Source organism: Ahaetulla prasina, chromosome 6 (genome assembly GCF_028640845.1).
Source record: "Ahaetulla prasina isolate Xishuangbanna chromosome 6, ASM2864084v1, whole genome shotgun sequence".
Taxonomy (NCBI): domain Eukaryota; kingdom Metazoa; phylum Chordata; class Lepidosauria; order Squamata; family Colubridae; genus Ahaetulla; species Ahaetulla prasina.
Window position 1 is genome coordinate 112,193,478 of NC_080544.1, and position 23,320 is coordinate 112,216,797.

A 23,320-nucleotide genomic window follows, 5' to 3' on the forward strand; every position below is an offset into this window, starting at 1 on the left:
GATGTTGAAGAGTCCTGGGCCTAAAACAGAGCCTTGGGGTACTCCACTAAATGACTGGTTGTAAGTCGCGGACTAGCTGCATATTGGTCTATCTTTCTTATACAGCAATAAATAAATCTTCTTTAAACGATTGAGCAGCCTCATCTCTCTTTGCAAGAAAAAGAGGAGCAGAATTTCTCCATTACAAGCATCTGCAGGTAATCCTCGATTTAAAACAGTTTGTTTAGCGACCGTTCAAAGTTACAACAGCACTGAAAAAGGTGACTTAGGACCATGTCCCACACTTACGACCGTTGCAGCATCCCCCCATGGTCGCTTGAATAAAATTCGGATGCATGGCAATTGACTCATATTTATGACGGTCGCAGTGTCCCGGGGTCACGTGATCCCCTTTTGCGACCGTCTGACAAGCAAAGTCAGCAAGGGAAGGCCGGATTCACTTAACAACCGTGCTACTGACTTAACAACCGCAGCGATTCACTTAACAACGGTGGTGAGAAAAGTTGTTAAAAGGAGCAAAACTCACTTAACAAATTTCTCACTTAACAGCATAAATCTTGGGCTCAATTGTTAGTCGTAAGTCGAGGGCTGCCGGTATTTTCTATCTGCCCCGTTTCCTGCAATTCTTTCTTCCTTTTTTTTTTTTACTAAGAGGTAGAGAAGAATGGGAAATGATGGTTAGTTAAAGAAATGAAAATGATTTGTACAGATATCAGATTAAGAAATATCAGATTGCCTTTGAATAATTAGAAAGTTATTTTATGTAATGGGGAGGGGGTTGGGAGACGAAAAGCTTTGGATGTGGTTATTTGGATTGGAAGGGAAAATTTTATTCTATGTTTGGTTTATGTATAACTTTACCTTGTGATTGACCCGGAAGCGGGGGTGGGGAGGAGGGGTGTTTTTTTTTTTTTTTTGGCAGGCAGGGGAAAAAAAGGGGGAAAAATGTTTTTGTTTTTTTAAAAACTCTTTCAATAAAAAAAAAAAGAAAAAAAAGAAAATGATTTGTATTCAAAGATCGATTGAAAGCTGAATGAACATCACTGAAATGCTGCACACAGCAACAACCACAGCCACACAAATGTTTGGAGCGTCTCGTTGAATTTGGGGGTTCTATATTTCACAGGGAAAAAATTATCCAACCATTCAGATTTTGGGGTATAACTGACAAGAGATTCAAAGATCTTTCTACTTTCAAAGGACCAGATTCCTATTCCAGAAATGGCCACTAGAGGGAGCAAATGTTCCACCAACAGTTGTTTCTCAACTTCTGAAACTTTTTAAAGATTGTACTTCAACTCTCTTCAGCTAGTCTGGGGAATCCTGGGAATTGAAGTCCTTAAAAAAGACTTTAAAGCAGGGGTCTCCAACCTTGGCAACTTTAAGCCTGGGGTATTCTGGGAGTTGAAGTCCTCCAGGCTTAAAGTTGCCAAGGTTGGAGACCCCTGCTTTAAAAAGTCTTAAAAATTAAGTAACATTGCTTTAGCTCAACACAGTCTTGAATCCCCTTTTCTACAAAACGACATAATTCAGCGCATCTTTAAACTGTCCCACTGCCAACACCGAAAAGCTGGGAAGAAAGTCGTAAAACGATTCAATGGACGCCATTCAATACACGCCAATCGCACTTTCTGGAATTTGCGGGATAGTAACGTTGCTTCTTCTCAGGGATGCAATGTTGCCGTTGAAGCGTCTGAAATTCGGATGCAAGGGGGGGGGGGAAAGATCTCCAGATCTTTCTCCCCATCCATAATGCCCTCAAAGAACTTGGAATGTTACCGAGCTTGGTTGACGTTCTTCAAACACAGTCCTTGGGCTGAGCTTGGTTGACGTTCTTCAAACACAGTCCTTGGGCTGAGCTTGGTTGACGTTCTTCAAACACAGTCCTTGGGCTGAGCTTGGTTGACGTTCTTCAAACACAGTCCTTGGGCTGAGCTTGGTTGACGTTCTTCAAACACAGTCCTTGGGCTGGGTCTCACTTTAGTCCAGTTCATCTCTTCTCCCGATTGGAATCCAGGAATGTCCACCCTGTTTTCTCCTGCAGCCAGTCCACATAGTTGGATACCTTAGTGTAAACCCCGTAGACTTGTTTGCTGCCACATTCTTCTGGTCCGCCCCAGGAGACCAATCCTTGGGCCACCCACTTGCGGTCGTCCAAGTCTCGGATGACAAACGCACCACCGCTATCTCCAAGGCAGGTGTCCTTCCCTCCTTCGTAATAACCGGCGCAGAACATATTCTCCGTCACGCTGTAGTTACCAGATCTGGACTCATAACTTGTCTTGCACTCCGCGTGGAGGACCACCGGTAGCTTCACATACTGGAGGACATCCGACAAGGTCTGCATCCCAGAACTGATGACCTCGTCCACCGTGATGTTGGGGTTGGAGATACCCCAACCGGCCACCAAGCCCAGCGTGTTGGGTTGAGGTCCTCCTAACTCGTGCGGATCCCGGGGTAGACAAACCGGCATAATGTAAGGTCCCATGGTCACCTTCTCTTTCAACTTGACCAACGCGATGTCATGGTTGTAATTCTGGATATCGAACGACTCGTGGAGAATGATCTTCTCCACCGTCCGGTTCACCGCGTCGATTTTGTTGCGGACGTCATGAAGGCCCAGGTAGACGTTGACGTGTTCTTTGGAGACGGCGATCACCGTGTTGTCCCGTCGTTGGGAACGGAGGACGTGGGCAGCGGTCAAGACCCACGATTCGGAGAGGAGGGCGCCGCTGCCGAACCACCGGTCATTGGGCACCCGAGACGTGTCCTCAACCACGATCAGAGCTTGCCAGGGGAAAAAACCAGGTTCCGCGTTTCTTCCGCCGATGATTCGTTTGACCAGGGTGGGCAGAGCACGGCTGGGTTGTCCACACACTAAGGGAGGAAAACAACACAGCGCACAATTACCGTTTGGCACTCCCGAAACAGAGCAAAGTTGCGAATTGCGGTAGATTATGCCAAATTTGCCCTCTGTCATCCGATCCCCCTACCTACAACGTAGCACAGGTAATCCTCAATTTACGACCACAAATTGAGGCGAAATTTTTTAGGGCGAAGCGAGGCCGTGGCTACGTGAGTTTTGTCCCATTTTGCAACCTTTCACGGCAGTTGTTAAGTGAATCATGTAGGCATTAAGCGAATCTGGGTTCCCGAAAGGTTACAGAAACTGATCATGTGATCCTGGCAACCGTCATAAGTACACGCCAGTTGCCAAGTGCCTGAATTTTGACCACGTGACCGTCAGTTGATGCTGCGACCGTCTGAAGAACGGTTTGAAAACCGTGTGTGAAAAACCGTGTGAAAAACGGTCATAAGTCACTTTTTTGAACGGTCACTCAGTGAACTGTTGTAAATAGAGGATTACCTGTATTGGATGGTGATTCTTGGCAAAGTGGATTGCATTTAATTACATTGGGAGAGGCCCCTGGATCGACAACAGCCAGCTGTCAAAGCACCAAATTTATTACATGCCTGATTTAAAATTAAGGAAGCTTGCGTTTAGATTTTGTTTCGATATGTCGCCCTGCTTTCAAACTTTAATTACATGGCAGATTCGTCCCCAAGAAACCAGCTGCATTTGAGTAGCAAAAAGAAGGAAGTTTAGGATTACAAAAATAAATAAATAAGTTGCGCAATGAATTATTTTTCAAACGTGCAGTTATTTTCCCCCAGCATAAAATTCTCTGCAATTCTTTAGTTTCTTCTGATTAACTTTCTCTTAAAATCCATGCCGAGTTTTTCTTTTCTTTCTCCCCCCCCACAAGAAGAGATGGATGGTCACTTGTCTGAAATGGTATATAGTTAGGGTCTCCGGCTTGAGCAGGGGGCTGGACTAGAAGACCTCCAAGGTCCCTTCCAGCTCTACTCTGATTCTGATCTTTATTTCTCCATTTCTGGGGGTGTCCAGAGGGATGGTCAAAGAAGTCAAGATGGAAGAGACATTTGATCATATCATCGTAGAGGCCATCTTGACTTTTTTGACCTCCTTTGCAGATAGGTCTGCTTCTACCTTTGAAGTGCTCCCTTTATTTATATGAAAAGTAAATAAACAAACAGATAAAAGCCACTGCCCTGTACCAATACACGTAATCCTCGACTTAACGACTTCAATTGAGGCCAAAACTTACGTTGCTAAGTCAGACCATTTGTTAAGTGGAGTTTGCCTCATTTTACGACCTCTCCTGCCACCGTTGTTAAACAAATCGCTGCGGTTCTTAAGTTAGAAACACGGGTCGTTAAATGAATCCGGCTTCCCCATGGACTCGGCTTGTCAGAAGGTCGCAAAAGGGGAATCGTGGGACATAAACACGAGGCAGCGGCCAAATTTCTGAATTTCGATCACGTGACCGCGGGGAGGCTGCAACGGTCGTTAAGTGTGAAAGACGTGCCGTTGTAACGTTGAACCATCAGTAAACGAACCGTTGTAAGTCGAGAACTACCTGTAAATTAGCATTCCCGGGATTCTTTCAGGATCTGTTCACCGGCATGGATCTTAAGAGTGAAATCGACTGATTTCCATCGTATCCAAAGATTTTTCCCTGCCCTTCTTTGAAAAAGGCCCAGTGGCATGATCTACCAGCAATGATGGAGACCCCGTACGTATCACGGTCCATTATTGCTTATCTGTGCATCTCAAATACCTCGGTGGGATGCGAAGGTGCGCATGGCCACGCGTGTGGGGAAGCAGCCACATCGTTCTGTCTAACTAGGATGAGTTGCTCGTTCTTTGGAGCTGATCTAGGATCACCAGCAACACAACAGAACGAGGAAAAAGTGTAGGGTTGTTGTCGCTCGCACATCTGGGGAAGCGCACTTTGGCTCTGCTCCCCAGCATTACCGAGGCTAAAACATAGGAAAAACAGTTGCTGGAATTGGGTAGGTCTAGTTCAATGAGAAGAAGGACCAGGAGTGACACGATAGAAGTCTTCCAATATCTCAGGGGCTGCCACAAAGAAGAGGCAGTCAAGCTCTTCTCCAGAGGTCCTGAAGGCAGGAGAAGAAGCAATGGGTGGAAACTAATCAAGGAGAGAAGCAACTTGAAATTAAGGAGAAATTTCCTGACGGTTAGAACAATTAACCAGTGGAACAACTTGTCTCCAGAAGTTGTGAATGCTCCAACTCTGGAAGTTTTTAAGAAGATGTTGGACAACCATTTGTCTGAAGTGTTTAGGGTTTCCCGCCTAAGCAGGGGGTTGGACTAGAAGACCTCCAAGCTCCCTTCCAGCTCTAGTCATTCTATTCTAACCGTGGAGGTATTTTAAGAAGAGACTGGACAGCCATTTGTCTGGAATAGTATGGGGTTTCTTGCTCGAGTAGGGGGTTGGACTAGAAGATCTCCAAGGTCCCTTCCATTTCTGTTATTCTCTTCTAACGTGTTTTAAGAAAAGGTGTTTTAAGAAAAGATTGGACAACCATTTGTCTGGAATGGTATAGGGCAGGGGTCTCCAACCTTGGCAACTTTAAGACTTGGGGACGTCAACTCCCAGAATTCCTCAGCCAGCTTGGCTTACTCTCTTGTAAGCCCTTCCTCTGCAAACTTTCCACTTTGGCAGGTAAGAGAAACAGACATGTCTGCCTGAGGAATTCTGGGAGTTGAAGTCCACAAGTTTCAAAGTTACCAAGGTTGGAGACCCCTAGTACAGGGCAGTGATGTTGAACCTATTTGGCATTGAGTGCCTGGGCTGCAACCGGAAGAGGGCACATGCGTGTGGCCGAAAATGAACTTCCGGTTTCAGCCAGCTACTCTTACGGGTTTCTGGTGCGCATGCGCATGTGACGATCAGCTAACCGGCGCGCATGCTCACGCAAGAAAACGAAAGACCAGCTCTTCTAATTTCTGGCACTGCCGCATGCAAAAAGATCAGCTAATCATCGTGCATGCTAGAAACCCGGAAAAGGAACGAGAGCGACGCCGTGCATGCCAGGCGTCATGGCTTTGCATGCCACTTGGGGCACGTGTGTCATAAGTTCGCCGTCACAGAGTAGGCGGTTGGACTAGAACAGAGATCTCCAACCTTGGCAACTTTAAGACTTGTGGACTTCAACTCCCAGAATTCCTCAGCCAGCTTTGCTTACTCTCTTATAATCCCTTCCTCTGCAATCTTTCCACTTTGAGAAGAGTGACGCTTTGCTTGCTGGCTGAGGGATTCTGGGAGTTGAAGTCCACAAGTCTTAAAGTTGCCAAGGTTGGAGACCCCTGGTGTTGTGCCTCGCTTGCCCCCCTCTCCGCAGCGTGGCCCCTCTCATCTCCTGTTATCTCAGCCAGAGACGGATAATGAAGACGAACGGCCTGGCATGCCTCCAGCTTCCAGTCCTGGCACCATGCCCGGACAGACCGAGCAAGACGAACGGCCTGGCATGCCTTCAGCCCCCAGTCCTGGCACCATGCCCGGACAAACTGAGCAGATAAACCCCTCCCCCACAGCATGTGAACATGAGGAATATGAGGCCAGTCACGAGCTGGAATTGCCGGCAGCTGGAGGGTGGAGGGATCCATGCTTCCGGAGAGTAGAGAGGCGACGTCAGCAAAAGGAAGGGAGGGGCAGGCCTGGATAATTGCTGAGTCATGGAGCCACACCCCATGGCCTATATAAAGGATCTGCTTTCTGGCATTCCTTGAGTCAGGCAAAGTCTAATTTGGATTGCTGAAGTCATATCTTGGTCTCCTGCCTGCCCTGAGAACTCTGACATAACTTTGGCAAAGCTGCAGAGGCTTTGTGGCCACGCTTGATATAGACTTCCCTGACCCGACCGTCAGAGGAGGAGTGGGACACGACATCTGGACTAGAAGACCTCCAAAGTCCCTTGCAACTCTGTTATTTGGTATTTGCTGGATTAACCAGCATGTCGGTTTTTCCCTGGCATGCAACCTGGCACCATTATGCACCATCCAGGCTGCATCGTGAGAGCAGATTGCGAAGAAATAACACAAACGCACAACAAAGCATTCGCTGTCCCACAGCTGCCCAGTTTCTAACGAAAGCTTCAGTCTGGATAAATCAAACGCAAACACTTCGCTTCCCTCTTCACACCCAATTGGCAAGCGTGGAAGAACCTCTCTGTGCATCAAAACAGCGCAAACAGTGTGAATGTTCACCCCCTTGAAAGCAAAGCCCCAAACCTACAATAGATCGTAGGAATTTCACCGCGTAATGTTCAGTTTCTACCGCAAGCGACGATGCAACGAATGGAACTAGGTTTATTTGCAACACCATTTAACGCTTCCGTCATGGGAATGCAGCCGTGTGAAATTTTGCAGTTTTCTTCTGTCGGACTTTCTCGTTGACATCCCAAGCGCTGCTCTGCTCTCCCCAGGAAGAACACCCGGTTAGTAGCCAGCTTGTCACACCCTCAGCTCTGTCCTGTCCTCCAAGAGGAAAACCTAGTTAATAGCTGGCTTGTTTTATTCTAAAAAATTGACGACACCCTCGAGGCGTCTATTTTAACCTTGGTGTCCGTTGCTGATGTAGGAAGGAGTTTTGCAGAAGGCGAGCACAATTTTGGCCTGAAAGAAAGGAAGCAATGCGGGGTGTGTATATATGTGTGTGTGTGCTGGGAGGAGGGGGGAGGGAATTGGGGTACCTGGCTTGCAGGAGGGTAGACGGGTTCCCAGCTCGCTGCTTCTCCAAGCGCCTTTGGCGTCGCAGGTGAAGATCCCTGCCGAAAAGTGAAATGTGGAAATCTGATTATGGGGGCGACATAAAACGCCTGACGGAATTGCATGGCAAATGTGAGAAGTTTTATATCCAAATATATTTGATTCTAGTTTATACCTGTTCCCATCCCCCCCCCTGAAAATATTAACAGAATCCACAAGGGTACGAGAATCGGGGTCTCCACTAGATAATTGACGGTCAAGCTGAAAATCAGTTAATCAACTAAAAAAAAATATATGAGCAAACTTCCTCAAACAAACCCCCCAAATAAGTTAGCCAGGCCCAATCCACATATCAAAGGATAAGGCCTGCACACATAAACAGAACTGCATGTTCACAAGAACACACACACACACCATTTCTTAGCAGCCTGCCTCTAAAGGCAAACTATTTTGCTTTTAGGAATAAATATTTCTTCTTTCCTGAAAACAGTCTGGATCTCACTTTTATTTATTCTCGTGCAACCTCGGCTCGAATTGGAATCCCAGATTATTCTTGTGATGGTCACGATGGACCAGGGGTCAGCAAAGCCGCATGTGGCTCTTTCATCCCTCTGCTGCGGCCCCCTGTCACTCAAAATGTGAGTCACTACTGCCAATGTGTGTGTTGTGGCTCCAGCACACACCCCCCGGGCCTGGCACCCTGCCAGAGAGTGACTCAGAGAGTGAGGGGGAAGGGCCATCGGGGCTCCCCTCTGCAGGGCCGGCCTCTCTGGCTGAGCTCCAGGAGCCAGAGGCAGGCCAGTGGAGGAGGTGATGAGGCCTCTGTCTCCTGTATTTCCCCCCGCCCAGGCAATGCTCCCAGACCCAACTGAGGACAATCAGTCCTGGTTGGACCCTAGGTTTCGTAGGCAGGAGAGGCGGGAACAACAGAAGCAGGAGTGGGGCAGGCCTAGGAAGTGCTGAGTTACAGAGCCACACCCCACAGGGTATAAAAGCAGCAGGGGCTGCTATACTACTCCGTGGCGAACAAATCAACTGCTTAGAGAGAACTTGAGCTGAAGCACTGTTTGTTCCTGGTTTCCTGGTTGCCTCGCCGGCATCAAGAAAAGATAACAGAGAAACTTGGCAGACGCTCGCTAGTTTGCTGCCAGAGCTGATAGCTGCCGTGGACTGAATTGCCGGCTAATTAAGTCATCGCTCGTGCCTCCCGGACTGAGATGGGGGGGGGACAGAACAGTGTGACCCCCACCAGCGCATGATTTATTGAACTTTTCGACCCATCTTCAAAATGAGTTCAAAAAGTTTTTGTTTGCACGCAGAAATAAAAATTTGTTTTCTCTCTAGCAGTTCATTGATTTCATAAAGGCAACACGTTACAGTTTTTTTATACATAGCATAAAGGTAAAAAAAACCCCAGATATATGCAGTGTTATCTTCATTTTAGATGTCCAAAGGGTTTTGTGGCTCCCGGTGTTTTCTTTTCTGTGGGAAACGGGTCCCAATGGCTCTTTGAGTGTTTAAGGTTGCCGACCCCTGAGATGGACTATCTTGGACCAAGTATCCTTCCCTGGTCCAGCCTTCCATACCTTGAATCTCTTTGGTCCATTTTGTGACTGCTGTCTTTCCGTTGACTTCACGGCCGCATTCACACAACATCCTTAACCTGGATCTGAATCTAACTTGTTTTGGGGGTTTGTAGAACAGCTGGAACCAGAAGCCAACCTAACAAGCCGAGCTAACTCAACACGCAACGCCGCCAAACACCTCCCAGGTTTAAGGCTAGCCCGAACTCGGCGTGTTGTCTGAACGCATCTCCACGCTAAACAGGGTTGGGGGCACACAAGCAACGTACATGTTCCCCGGAGGACCCCAGGAAGACGCTCACCTGTGACGTTGGGAACCATTTGGTAGAACGGCTCTTGGCAGAAATACCGGATCTCCGACTGGTAGGTGGTCAGGTTTTGTGGGGTGGAGAAGGTGACGAAGCCGTGCGAGATTTCTCGGGGGGCTTTGCAGTCTGCAACTGGAAAGGAGAAGAGAGGGAAGAGGGTAACTTCTGGAAACAGCTCCCGAACCATCCTTGTCGTGCCCTTGTGGGAAGGCCCCCCCCCGCCCCCCCGGAAGAATAAAATATTTTGGGGAAATATTAAGAGGCAGAATATTATATTTTCCCCAAAGGAGAAATGGAGAAACATGTTCTTAGCGGCAGAAAGCAGCCGCCAAGTCTGTCTTCCTTCCTTCCTTCCTTCCTTCCTTCCTTCCTTCCTTCCTTCCTTCCTTCCTTCCTTCCTTTCTCTTTTCTTTTCTTTCTTTCCTTCCTTCCTGCCCGCCCGCCTTCCTACCTGCTTCTCTGCCTCCTTCCTTCCTTCCTTCCTTCCTTCTTTCCTTCCTTCCTTTCTCTCTCCCTCTTTCCTTTTCTTTCTTCCTTTCTTTCCTTCCTTCCTGCCCACCTGCCTTCCTACCTGCCTCTCTGCCTTCTTTCTTTTTCTCTTTCTTTCTTTCTTTCTTTCTCTTTCTTCCTTTCTTCCTTCCTTTCTTTTCTTTTTTCCTTCCTTCCTTCCTTCCTTCCTTTCTTTCTCTCCCTTTCCTTTTCTTTCTTCCTTACCTTCCTTCCTGCCTACCTGCCTTTCTTCCTGCTTCTCTGCCTCCTTCCTTCCTTTCTTCCCTCCCTCCTTCCTTCCTTTCTCTCTCCCTTTCCTTTTCTTTCTTCCCTCCTTTCCTTCCTTCCTTCTTGCCCACCTGCCTTTCTTCCTTCCTTCCTTCTTTCTTTCTTTCTTTCCTTTCCTTTCCTTTTTATACATTTTCATTTAACATATGTAAGTGCCTTGTGAGCAGTATATTGCCTGAGTCAATTTGCTTACATAATAATATTTTCCAGCTCCTAATTTCTATCTCTATCCTCCAACCATTTAGAAAACAAGTCCCATGTTCAAAAATACTCCATATATTCTTTTTCTTTTATCTTTAATGTCAGATTGTCCATTTCTGCACAATCTAATATTTTTTCTAAATTGCATCTTCTTCTCTCAGTGTTTCCTCATTTTTCCAGTGCTGTGCCAATACAGTCCTTGCTGCTGTGAAAACATGCAGTATTAAATACAAATTCCTCTTTATCATACTTTTCTGGTATGATACCTAACAAAAATATTTCTGTTTTATAATCTATATGCAGCTTTAAGATGTGTGAAAGGAAAGAAATAATTGGGCAAAACCCCACCAATATATACATGGTTATCCCCCAAGTCTTTCTTAATAGCCCACAGCAGATGCTGGCACTTAAGGAGATAAAGAGCTGATTGAAAGAGGAAGCCAACTATCTAGATTGCTCCATTCATAAGCAAAGCAAATAGAAGGCCATTTTAAGACAGGATATTTCACGAAAACTCCTTGACAGCTTAACAAAACCAGAGTGGTAGATTAAAACAAGCAGCTCCTCACCCAAGATCCAACACAGGATGTAAGCCATTAGCCACAATAGGAATTGCCCAACACCCTCTTTAGAAACACAAAACCCATGTTGCACAAATCCCAAACTTCAAAGTTACAGAAGCTGTAAAGATCCATCCACCTGTTCGGCCATTTGGTCAGCTGCCCCAGAACCGCGTGCTGTTGGTTCTGCTCACCAAAAAACAGAATCTTCCTTCCCAACCAGCCTCCATCTTTATTTCCAGCGTTTTTCTCCCAGCTTGGAACTGAACCAGACGGATTTTCCTTCCTTCAATTCAGTCATGATGGAAGGGACCTTGGAGGTCTTCTAGTCCAACCCCCTGCTCAAGCTAGGAGGCCCTCTACCATTACAGAGAGGTGGTTGTCCAGCCTTTTTTTAAAAGTTGAAAGAAATATCTTTTCTTTGGAATCAATCCTGGCTTGTATTATCACAGCCTCCATCTTGAGTTTTTGAACCGTGAACATCGTGGGCTCGATTCTTCTTGAGAAGATCAGTCCTAATCAACAGCCCTGCCACCCAAGTGACATACAGGTAGTCCTCGACTTACGACCACCCTCAAGCCCAAAATTGACGTCGTTGAGTGAAACACCGGCCAAGTGAATTTGTCCCATTTTCATGACACATTTGTTACGGGGATCACGGCAGTTGTTAGATCGGTAAGTAACACGGTCGTTAAGCGAATCTGGTTTGCCCCTTGACTTTGCTGGTCAGAAGGTCGCAAAATGACTCGCGACCACTGCGGCCGTCATAAATATGAGTCGCCTGTCAAGCATCTGACCGTAAATCACATGACCATGGAGATGCCGCAATGGTCATAAGTCTGAAACCCGGTAACTACAGTGCTGTTGTAACTTTGAAAGGTCACTAAATGAACGGTTGTAAGTCGAGGACTACCTGTACAGGTAATCCTTGACTTAAGACCACAATCAAGTCAAAAAAAAAATATGTTTGTACGCAAGACATGTGTTATGTCCGCTTTGCCTCATTTGACGGGGTTTCTTGCCACCGTTGTTAAGCGAATCAGTGCCGTTATGAAGCTAGTCACATGGTCATTAAGTGAATCTGCCTTCCTTATGGTCTTTGCTCATCAGAGGGTCGCAATAAGGGATCACGTGACCCCAGGACACTGCAGCCATCATAAATACGAGTCAGTTCCGGGTATAACAAAAATGTTATACCCAGATGATACATGGATTGATTAATAATGTACAGGAATGATAGAAGAGATGTAGAATAGGATAGAATAGAATAGAATTTTATTGGCCAAGTGTGATTGGACACACAAAGAATTTGTCTTGGTGCAGAGGCTCTCAGTGTACATAAAAGAAAAGATATCTTCATCAAGGTACAACATTTACAACACAATTGATGGTCAATATATCAATATAAATCATAAGGATTGCCAGCAACAAGTTATAGTCATACAGTCATAAGTGGAAAGAGATTGGTGATGGGAACTATGAGAAGATTAATAGTAGTGCAGATTCAGTAAATAGTCTGACAGTGTTGAGGGAATTATTTGTTTAGCAGAGTGATGGCCTTCGGGGAAAAAACTGTTCTTGTGTCTAGTTGTTCTGGTGTGCAGTGCTCTATAGCGTCGTTTTGAGGGTAGGAGTTGAAACAGTTTATGTAGTTGTAAAGTAAAGAAATTTGAAATGAAGATGTACGTAAATAGAAATCGGGACTACTCGAATACCATTTTAGATTGAACTGAAAATGGAAAAAAACAAGGGAGTGGAAAAGGGGAGAGGAGGAGAGAGAGGGAAGGAGCGGAGGAGGGAGACAAGGAGAGAGAAGGAAAGAAGAGTAGGAGAGAGGGCATGAAAGGGAGGAAGGAGAGAGGAGAGGGGAAAGAGGAGAGGAAGTAGAAAAGGGAAGGAGAGGAGGAATGGGGAAAGTAGAAAGAGGTAGAAGAAGGGAGAGAAGGGAAGAGGAAAAGGAAAGGATTTATTAAAACAAAGGAAGGAAATGGTAAAAGAGCGGGCCCGAACAACCAACTAGCAAATGGAAGTTAAAAGATAAGATGAATGAATAATGATTAACGACGGATAAGAGACTGTACATTTAAATACGTTGATGAAAAATAAAAATCTATTTTCAATAAATAAATAAATACGCGTCGGTTCCCAAGCGTCTGCATTTTGATCACGTGACCTCGGGAATCCTGCAATGGTCAGTAGTGCGAATAACGGGTCCTAAGCAGTGGTGGCATTCAGCCGGTTTGGGCGGATTTGGGCGAACCGGTTGTTAAATTGCTGGCTGGCCCCTCCTCTCCTTTCCCCGCCCCTTTCCGAAGTCCCCATGCACCTCGTTTTGGCTCCCAGGCAAGTGCAGGGAGGCCTACTAGGCCCAAAATGGGGTGTGTGTGTGTGTGCGGCGCCCCCCCCCGGCCCATTTTTGTTCCCAGGAGAGTGCAGGTGGCCGAGTGCCGCCTGTCACACACCCCCTGGCCACGCCCACCATGGCCACGCCCACCCAGCCAGTCACTAGGGCAGAGAACCGGTTGTTCAATTATTTGAATCCCGCCCACTGGCCCCAAGTCACTTTTTCCAGTCATAACTTTGAATGGTCGCTAAACCATTGTAGTTGTAAATGGAAGATGACCCGGGAGTGATTCTGTGCTTACGGAACGCAGGAATAGAAGCTTTTTCCTGAAGGGAATGCCATCCCCCAAAAAAATAAAAAATGAAGCAAAATATCTTCCTGCAAAACACAGGTGAAATTTTATTCCCGTTTTATTTTCCGCCGTGGGGCGGCCGTGGTTTGTCTCCTTCAAACAACAGTGAATCACCGGGACGCCGGCCATGACGAATAAGGTATTAATAGGCTGTTTTAGCATGCGGTGCGAATGCGCTCAGTGTCTCTTGCCCAAAGGAGGTAAAATGGATTAATCCAATGAATAAATTAACAGAGTTGGAGAACCTTGTAGCAGGAGTGAAATCCAGCAAGCTCTGACAGGTTCTGGAGAACCGGCAGCGGAAATTTTGAGCAGTTCGGAGAACCGGCAAATACCCCCTCTGGCTGGCCCCAGAGTGGGGTGGGAATGGGGATTTTGCAGTATCCTTCCCCTGCCATGCCCACCATGCGCATTGGCTGGCTGCTCTTCGCACAAAGATCAGTTGGCTGGCGCGTATGTACGCCCCAGAACCCGGAAGGCAGCAGCTGGCCGTTGTGCGCATATGTGCAACAGAACTCGGAAGAGCGGCTGGCAATGGCGAACATGCTCATTACGTGGCCTAAAGGAATACAGGTAGTCCTCGACTTATGACCACAACTGAACCCAGAATTTATGTTGCCAAGTGAGAAATTTGTTAAGGGAGTTTTGGCCCCATTTTACGACTTTTCGCGCCACGTTTCTTAAGTGAATCACTGCGATTGTTCAGTGAGTAACACGGCTGTTAAGCGCATCCGGGCTTCCTTATTGAGTTTATTGGTCAGAAGGTTGCAAAAGGGGATCACGTGACCCCCACGGACACTGTGACCGTCATAAATGTGAGCCAGTTGCCAAGGGGGTGAATTTTGATCACTTGAGCACGGGGAGGCTGCCATGGTTGTAAGTGTGAAAAAGGGCCCTAAATCACTTTGTTCAGTGCCGTTGTAACTTTGAATGGTCACTAAATGAACTGTTGTAAGTCGAGGACTCCGCTTCTGGGCAAAGTTTTCTTCACGGCCGCTTGTCTAAGCTATGGGCAGAAAGTCCAGTCCAAAGGTGAACGACTTCTGTGGCAATTTATGGGAGTTATGTCCTCTCTTCCCGTAATCACAACCTCTCTCTCTCTCTCTCTTTTTCTCTCACTCTTTCTCTTTCTTCCCTTTCTCTTTCTCTTCTTTTTCTCTTTCTCTTTTTGTCTCTCTTTTATTTCACTCCTTCTTTTTCTCTCTTTCTCTCTCTGTCTCTCCCCCCTCTTCTTTCTCTTTCTTTTTGTCTCTCTTTATCTCACTCTCTTTATCTCTCTTTTTCTTTCTCTCGCTCTTTTTCTCTCACTTTCTCTTTCTCCATTTTCTCTTCTCTTTCTCTTTCTCTTTTTGTCTCTTTTATATCACTCCATTTTCTCTCCCTCTCTCCTCTCCCTCTTCTTTCTCTTTCTTTTTGTCTATCTTTATTGCACTCTCTTTTCCTCTTTCCTTTGCTTTCTTTCTCTCGTCTCATTCTTTCCCTTTTTCTCTCTCCCTTTCTCTGTCTCTTTATCTCACTCTTTCTCTCTCTGCCTAATTTCTCTCTCTCTTCTCTCTTTCTTTCTTTCTCTCTTTCATTTTCTCTCACTTTCTCTCTTTCTCTTTTCCTTTCTTTTGATTTCTTTCTCTCTCTTTTTCTCTCTCTTGTCTCTTTATCTCACTCTTTCTCTCCCTCAGTTCTCTCTCTCTCTCTCTCTCTCTCTCTCTTTCATTTTCTCTCACTCTTTCTCTCTTTCTTTCTCTTTTCCTTTCTTTTGATTTCTTTCTCTCTCTTTTTCTCTCTCTTGTCTCTTTATCTCACTCTTTCTCTCCCTCAGTTCTCTCTCTCTCTCTTCTCTCTCTCTCTTTCATTTTCTCTCACTCTTTCTCTCTTTCTTTCTCTTTTCCTCTTTCTTTCGCTTTTCTTCTCTCTTTCTCTCTCTCGCTCTCCCTCCTCCGCCCAACCACGATTTTTCAAGGCAACCTGGGTAGCCCTTTCCACCCTTCTTTAAGGATTTCCTTGACATCCACGTGTCCTGCTTTTCCTGGCACTGCCTAATCATTGTTTGTTGTCCTCTGTGGCTCAGGTTGAAAAGCAGAACAAGACAGTTTGTGAACAGGAAAGGAAAAGATAAGGCATGAATTTGCCAGTTCAAAGGTCTCCCGCTCATTTCCTGCCCTGGAAGATCCATACCGGCTGGGGAAATTAAGTCCTTGTTTGGTTTTTATGAAATTGGTCAACTTTTTTTAAAAAAATTTATTCTTATTTTTTAGAGGGTTTTTGGAGCACTTGAAATGCTTCCAACGGCCCTCTAAAACAACCTTGGCAACTTTAAGACTTGTGGACTTCGACCCCTGCTCTAAAAGGATGCAAATCAGGGGTGAAATTCAATTTTTTTTTTGGAATTATGTTAGATGCCTTCAAGGGGAATCTAGATAGACCTCTGAAATGTCATGGTGGGCTCGGGAGAAACGGTAGAGGTAGAGACTTTCTTTTCTACTCCAGAAGTCCTCACTCTGTCTTGATGTTCCTCATCCTTGGTCACCTGAAGACGGATGGACTTCAACACCCAGAATTCTAGGAGTTGAAGAAGTCCATCCAACATCAAATGGCCAAGGTTGAGAAACACCGTTCCACCTAATGTTGAGGCTGGCTTCTTGGTTCTGTTGGCATCTTGGTGGTCTTTGTTTGGTTCTCCAGCTTTGTTGTGGCCCGCCAACGGCCAGCGGATCTGGCAGCAGATTCGGACAGTGAGGAGGTTGGGGAGGAACATGGGCCAGTTCTGGAGTCTGGGGAAGGTTCGGACGATGCTTCTGAGTCGGAGGCAGAGAAGGGGCCAAGGCAGAGGTGGGTTTCCGCAGGTTCTGACCAGTTCTGGAGAAATGGTATAGGAAATTTTGAGTAGTTTGGAGAACTGGGAAATAACCACCTCTGACTGGCCCCGTCCCCATCTATTGTCTGTCTCCTGAGTCCCAGCTGATTGGCACGAAATGGGGATTTTACAGTATCCTTCTCTTGGAGTGGGGAGGGAATGGAGATTTTACAGTATCCTTCCCCTGCTATGCCCACCAAGCCATGCCCACCAAATCATGCCACGCTCACCAAGCCACGCCCACAGAACCAGTAGTAAAAAAAAAATTGAATCCCACCACTGGATCAAGGCCATCTGGTAGTTCTTTGCTGCCTCCGGAGTCTGACATCAGCGAGGCAGAAGAACAGCGTGAGCCTGTTCCCAGTGTGCACAATGCACAGAGCTGCCAGGAGACAAGAACAATTAAGGAAACAGGGTCGACTTGGCAGTAAGGCTTGGAGATGATCGGCCCCTCCAATAAGACACAAAAGAGAAGCGAATGGGACGTGAGCTTTTGCAGGAAGCAATTAGTTCATCTGGCCAATTCAAGATTTGAAAATTCTGTTTGTGACTCTGTGCCAAGTTTGGCCTTGCCCTGCGTCTGGAAATTAGCTCTCTGGCAGCGTTCCACGTGAGATAGGTGGGTGTTGATAACCTCCCTCTGAAAGACTGTTTATCAAACCTTGCAGACTGTAAATGAAAATAATTTACAATTGTATGAATCAAAGAGGTTTGCCGGAACTAAGTTTGTGCTGTTTATTTTCTAAGGAAGCCTAGGACAATCTTTTCCACACATCTCCTCAACTTGTTTGTTGATGCAGGTGGTCTACCTCAGGGGTCTGCAAACTTGGCTCTTTTAAGACTTGTGGACTTCAACTCCCAGAGTTCCTCAGCCAGCTTTGCTTTGCTGGCTGAGGAACTCTGGGAGTTGAAGTCCGCAAGTCTTAAAAGAGCCAAGTTTGCAGACCCCTGGTCTACCTGAATGAAGCCCAAACATCCCATGGCCCTAGAGCTTGAGAAGTGACTTATGATCACTTCTCAGCAGCCACCAGAAGCTATTTACAACAGTGAGTAGCAGGAGTTCCTCCCAGGAGACCTGACACTGCTTCTGGATGGAGGGAAGAGGTTGCTCGGAGGTGTTCCCCACATTCAAAACATTAGCGGGTTGCATGAATCACACCGCCACAGGAGACAGATGGTGCACCCCCCGCCACTCATTTAGAAGGAAGCTCTGGGCCTCAGTCTTCTGATCCAACCGTTTGATCGTGCTTCTTGTAGCCCACCAACCAGATGGTCCTTTGGAACCACTTACTCATAAAGGAGAATATTTCTAAGCTCGGGGTAGACAGGAAGGGTTCCTCGGTGCTCCCTGAGCTTGGTTGTTATCTTGCAGGCGTTTCGTTGCCCAACTAGGGAACATCATCAGTGCTAGAACAGAGTGGGAGTTTGTGGAGTGGAGAAGGAAAAGGGGAGGAGGAGGAGAGTATGGGGTTCTGGGTGCTTTTTGAACTTGTTTTCTTGCAAACCTTTCATTACCCAGCTAGGTAACATCATCAGTTCTAGAAGGGAGGAAGGTTTGCGGAGGGAGGAAGAAGAGGAGGAGGAAGAGGAGGAAGAGGAGGAGGAGGAGGAAGAAGAAGAAGAAGAGGAGGAGGAGGAGGAGGAAGAAGAAGAAGAGGAGTAGGAGGAGGAGGAGGTACAAGAAGGAGAAAGAGAAGGAGAAGGAAAAGGGAGGAGGAGGAGGAGAGTATGGGGTTCTGGGTGCTTTTTGAACTTGTTTTCTTGCACACCTTTCATTACCCAGCTAGGTAACATCATCAGTTCTAGAAGGGAGGAAGGTTTGCGGAGGGAGGAAGAAGAGGAGGAGGAAGAGGAGGAAGAGGAGGAGGAGGAGGAAGAAGAAGAAGAGGAGGAGGAGGAGGAGGAGGAGGAGGAGTAGGAGGAGGAGGAGGAAGAAGAAGGAGAAAGAGAAGGAGAAGGAGAAGGAGAAGAAAAGGAGGAGGAGGAGGAAGAAGAAGAAGAAGAAGAAGAAGAGGAGGAGGAGGGGGGAGGGAAAGAATATAGGGAAGAGAAGGAGAATATAGACAGCAGGAGGAGGAGAAGGAGGAGGAGGAGGAGGAGGAGGAGGAGAAGAAGAAGAGGAGGAGGAGGAGGAGGAGGAGAAGAAGAAGAAGAAGAAGAGGAGGAGGAGGAGAGGAGGAGAGAATATAGGGAAGAGAAGGAGAATATAGACAGCAGCAGGAGGAGGAGGAGGAGGAGGAGGAAGAAGAAGAAGAAGAGGAGGAGGAGGAGGAGGAGGAAAAGAGGAGGAGGAGGAAGAAGAGAAGAAGGAGGAAGTGGAGGAGGAAGAGGAGGAGGAGGAAGAGAAGAAGGAGGAACTGGAGGAGGAGGAAGAAGAAGAGGAGGAGGAGGAGGAAGGAGAAGGAGAAGAAGAAGAGGAGGAGGAGGAGGAGGAAGAAGAAGGAGGAGGAGAAGAGGAGAGGAGGAGGAGGAGGAAGAAGAAGAAGAAGAAGAGGAGGAGGAGGAAGAAGAGGAGAGGAGGAGAAGAGAAGGAGAAGAGGAGAAGAAGAAGGAGGAAGAGGAGGAGGAGGAAGAAGAAGAAGGAGGAGGAGGAGGAGGAGGAAGAAGAAGAGGAGGAGGAGGAAGAAGAAGAAGGAGAAGGAGAAGAAGAAGAAGAGGAGGAGGAGGAGGAGGAGAAGGAGAAGAAGAGGAGGGGGAGGGGGAGGAGGAAGAAGAAGAAGAAGAAGAGGAGGAGGAGGAAGAAGAAGAGGAGGAAGAAGAAGAAGAAGAAGAAGAGGAGGAGGAGGAGGAGGAGGAGGAGGGGGAGGAAGAAGAAGAAGAAGAAGAAGAGGAGGAGGAGGAGGAGGAGGAGGAGGAAGAGAAAGAGGAAAACTGTTGGGTCTTTTCTTGAAGACATTTCATAACCCAACTAGGTAATACTGATCAGGTTACCTAGTTGGGTCACGAAACATCTGCAAGAAAGCAGCCAAGCTCTCAGAGACCGCCATGGACTCCACAGTTCCCCTCCTCCCTTCCTCCTCCTCTCTTCTAGCCCTGATGATGTTACCTACTTGGGTAATGAAACATCTGCAAGAAAGCCGCCCAGCTCAGAGCACCGAGGACCCCTCAAATCCCTTTCTCCTCCAACCCCCACAAAGACAGGGTCTAAAGCTCTAACCAGAAGACCTACCTGTGCATCTCAAAGCTTCTTCAAAGCTTCTTCTGTGGTCATCATGTATCCCCGGTAGCTACCGTAGTGGCCAAAGTAGACCAACCGCCATGTCTCTCCTGAACTCTTGGCTCTATTCCTCCAGGTCAGACCTGATATTCCAGGGCCTGAAGGCCACATCTGGCCCTTTGGCTGCCCCAGTTTTCACATCTGGCCACTTGGGAAAATATGCCGGTAGTCCTCAACTTACAACCATTCCTCAAAGTTACAACGGCACAGAGAATAAGTGTTTTTGACTGTTGCAACGTCCCTGAGGTCACGCGATCAAAATTTCAGACCCTTGGCCACTGGCTCATACTTACGACGGTCGCAGCATCCCGGGCTCACGTCATCCCCTTCTGTGACCTTCTGACAAGCGAAGTCAATGAGGGAGGCCATATTCGCTTAACAACCGTGCTACCAACTGCAGTTTCACTTAACAACCGCAGCCAGGAAGGTCATAAAATGAGGGGAAACTCACTTAACAGCTGTCTTGCTTAGCAAGGGGAGATTGGGGCTCTTTGTGGCTGTTAAGTTGAGGACTACCTGTAATTGCCCCCCTCCCCGCGGTCCAGATCATTGATAACATCCCATAATAATGTGAGGGGGGGGGCTGTTTTATGCCCTTTCTTGCCTTAACCTGCTTCTTCTCTTCTTAGCTGCTGGGTTCACACCATAAACTGAACCCGCATATGAATTAAACCTCCTTTTTCGGAGATTTACACAATATTATTAACTAACAGAAGAGGCTGTGTTAAGGCAAACTATGCATAGGGACGCCCCTTCCGGTCTCTTCCGCCTGGCACACTCACAGGTCTGATCAGGGTTAGTGCGACAGAACCTAGGACAAGGTGTGTTGTATGAATATACCTGCAGGGGTTGACCTGGGTCTCTTGAAGTCTGGTTTTAGAGTCTACGTAAGGCAGCGTTTCTCAGCCGTGTCGACTTGAAGATGGGTGGACCGCAGTTCCAAAATTCCCCAGCTAGCAAACCTGGTTTGTTCAACTTGTTTGTTTCCTTCCATCCTCCCCCTCCTTCTCCTCTCCTTCCTTCCTTCCCTCCCTCCTTCTTCCCCCTCCTTTCCTACCCTCCCTCCCTCCTCCTCCTCCTTTCCTTCCTTCTTTCTTGACCCTCCTCCTTCTTCCTTCCTTCCTTCCTTCTTCCCTCTCCTCCCTTCCCTTCCCTCCCTTTCCTCTTTCCTTCCCTCCCTCCTTCCTTCTTCCCCCTCCTTCCTTCCTTCCCTCCTTCTGTCTTCCTCCTCCTTCTCCTCCTTCCTTCCTCCTCCTCCTCCTCTCCTCTCCTTCCTTCCTTCTTGACCCTCCTCTTCCTTCCTTCTTCCCCCTTTCTCCTACCTTCCCTCCCTTCTCCTCCTCTCCTCCCTCCCTTCTTTCCCCTGTCCTTCCTTTCTCCCCTCCCTCCCTCCCTCTCTCATCCTATCCTATCCTATCCTATCCTATCCTATCCTATCCTATCCTATCCTATCCTATCCTATCCTCCTCCTCTCCTTCCTTCCCTCCTCCTTCTTCTCCTCCTTCCTCTTCCTTCCTTCTTCCTCCTTCTTCCTCCTTCCTCTTCCTCCTTCCTTTCTATTCTATTCTATTCTATTCTATTCTATTCTATTCTATTCTATTCTATTCTATTCTATTCTATTCTATTCTATTTACTCTCTTCCAATTCCTATCCTATCCTATCCTATCCTATCCTATCCTATCCTATCCTATCCTATCCTATCCTATCCTATTATTATTTTGTTTGATTTTTTTTTTTACTTTATTTTTCTTTCCTGGGAGTTGAAGTCCACACATCATCAAGCCGCCCAGGTCAAGGAATACTGACGCAGATCCCATATTCTTCATTTCACTCCTGCCTCGATGCCCGCATCACGTTTTTCTCCGTCTCTCTTGGGGGACCCCGATGGAGACCTTGGGCAAGACGGAGCCAGCCCACTTATGGACTGAAACCGTCCTTCCAGCTACGCTCCAAGGAAATTGGAACAGGGGTCCAGAAAGGTGGGAGGGGAGGGTGTCGTGGCCCCAAATTCGCCGTCTTGGCGATTTTAATTTTCCCATGCTGTACCTGGGCATCTATATATGTGTGTGCATGTGCGTGTTACATATTTTTTTTTAAATGTATTTGTTTAATTTATATGCTCCCCATCTCAGTATCCAGTGACATATACGGCAAAAAAAAAAAAAAAAAGGCACGACTTCTATTGGATGGTTTGCAACCATCATTTCCACCTTTTTTTAAATCCCTCCCCCGATGCTCCTGACGGATTGCTAGGATTTGCAGATTTTGGAAGCCAAAGAAATTAAAAGAAAATTAAAAGAAATTAAAAAAAAAAAGGAAGTCAGAAATCTTTTTCTGTGGCTGTGGCCCCCCCCCCGGTTTCCCGCTCTGCAGGGCTGTCGTTCTCCCACGTTTCTCGATTCCTGACATCTCGGAGTTACGGAGCGCATGCAGATATAGGTAAAGAGCCCAGGAGATGCCTCCCATCGGCGTGGAGAGAAGACCCGGAGAAGGATGAATAGAGAGAAGGAGGGGAAAAAAGTTTCAGCCATTCCCGTCACCATGAAAAGAACATTAGTCCCGTTCTTGCAAAGAGCATTTTCATCCCTTGGTTATAAAGAAGGAGTGTGTAGCAAAGGAGGCAACTGAAAAAAAAGAGAGAAAATTCACCCCTGGCCACGATCCGAGGGATGGAGGGATTTCTTGCAAGGAAGATCTGGTTGCATGCTATGTCCAGAAGGCCATTGGCTGATTTTTCTCTTAGAAAATTCTGATTTTATGAGCTTGGCTGGTGGGGAAGGAAGGGTCTGAAATAGCCCCTTCTGAATACAGCAGCTGGAAACCGTGAGAGGAGGGGGTAATATAGCCCCCCCCCCGTGAATGTAAATGTAGTATTCTCCCCCCCCACCCGCCGCCACAGGGAGGCTGAGGGGCTCAGACCCCCTCCTCTTTCATAGGCTCCTGGATTGGGCTCCTGGGTTAGGCTGCTGCGGAATCTGAGTCCTTGTTTATCGAGAGCCGGTTCTCGGTCGGTTCGGGTTCGGACACTGTGGCAAAGGCAAAAGGGGAAAGATGGAGGGATGGAAGGAAAGGAGGGAGGAAAAAAGAGAGAGAAGAGGGAGAGAGGGAAGGAGGGAGGAAAGAAGGAAGGAGGGAAGGAACAAAAGAGGGAGGGAGGGAAGAAGGAGAGAGGAGAAGGAAATGGAAGGAAGGAAGGAGGGGAGAATGAGGGAGGAACAGGAAATGAGGGAGGAGAAGGGAATGGAAGGGAGGAAGGAAGGGAGGGAGGAGGAAGGAAGGAGAGAGAGGAGGAGGAGGAGGGAGGAAAAAGAGAGAGGTTGAAGGAGGTGGGAGGAAGGAAGAAGGAAATAGCAGAATGGAAGGAAGAAGGAGGGAGAATAAGGAGGAACAGGAAATGAGGAGGAGAAGGAATGGAAGGAAGGAGGAGGGAGGAAGGAGGAAGGAGGAAGGAGGAAGAAAGAGGAGGAGGAAGAAGGAGAGAGGAGAAGGAAATGGAAGGAAGGAAGGAGGGGAGAATGAGGGAGGAA

The 23,320-nt window shown here is 47.2% G+C and overlaps 1 protein-coding gene across 3 annotated transcripts in view; it reads right to left on the reverse strand.

The window, feature by feature from the left end:
* Window positions 1-23,320, reverse strand: part of MASP1 (MBL associated serine protease 1) — a 102,136-nt gene that overhangs the window by 25,535 nt on the left and 53,281 nt on the right. The window contains exons 9-11 of one of the 3 annotated variants that reach the window (XM_058187887.1): window positions 9,486-9,623; window positions 7,585-7,659; window positions 936-2,877 (exon numbers count right to left, since the gene is read on the reverse strand). In XM_058187887.1, coding sequence (XP_058043870.1) covers window positions 1,991-2,877; window positions 7,585-7,659; window positions 9,486-9,623 — 1,100 coding nt within the window. In that variant the 3' untranslated portion in view covers window positions 936-1,990. Of the gene's footprint in view, window positions 1-935; window positions 2,878-7,584; window positions 7,660-9,485; window positions 9,624-22,707; window positions 22,820-23,320 lie in introns of those variants that run through there. The other 2 variants (XM_058187888.1, XM_058187889.1) reach the window with 2 other exon arrangements.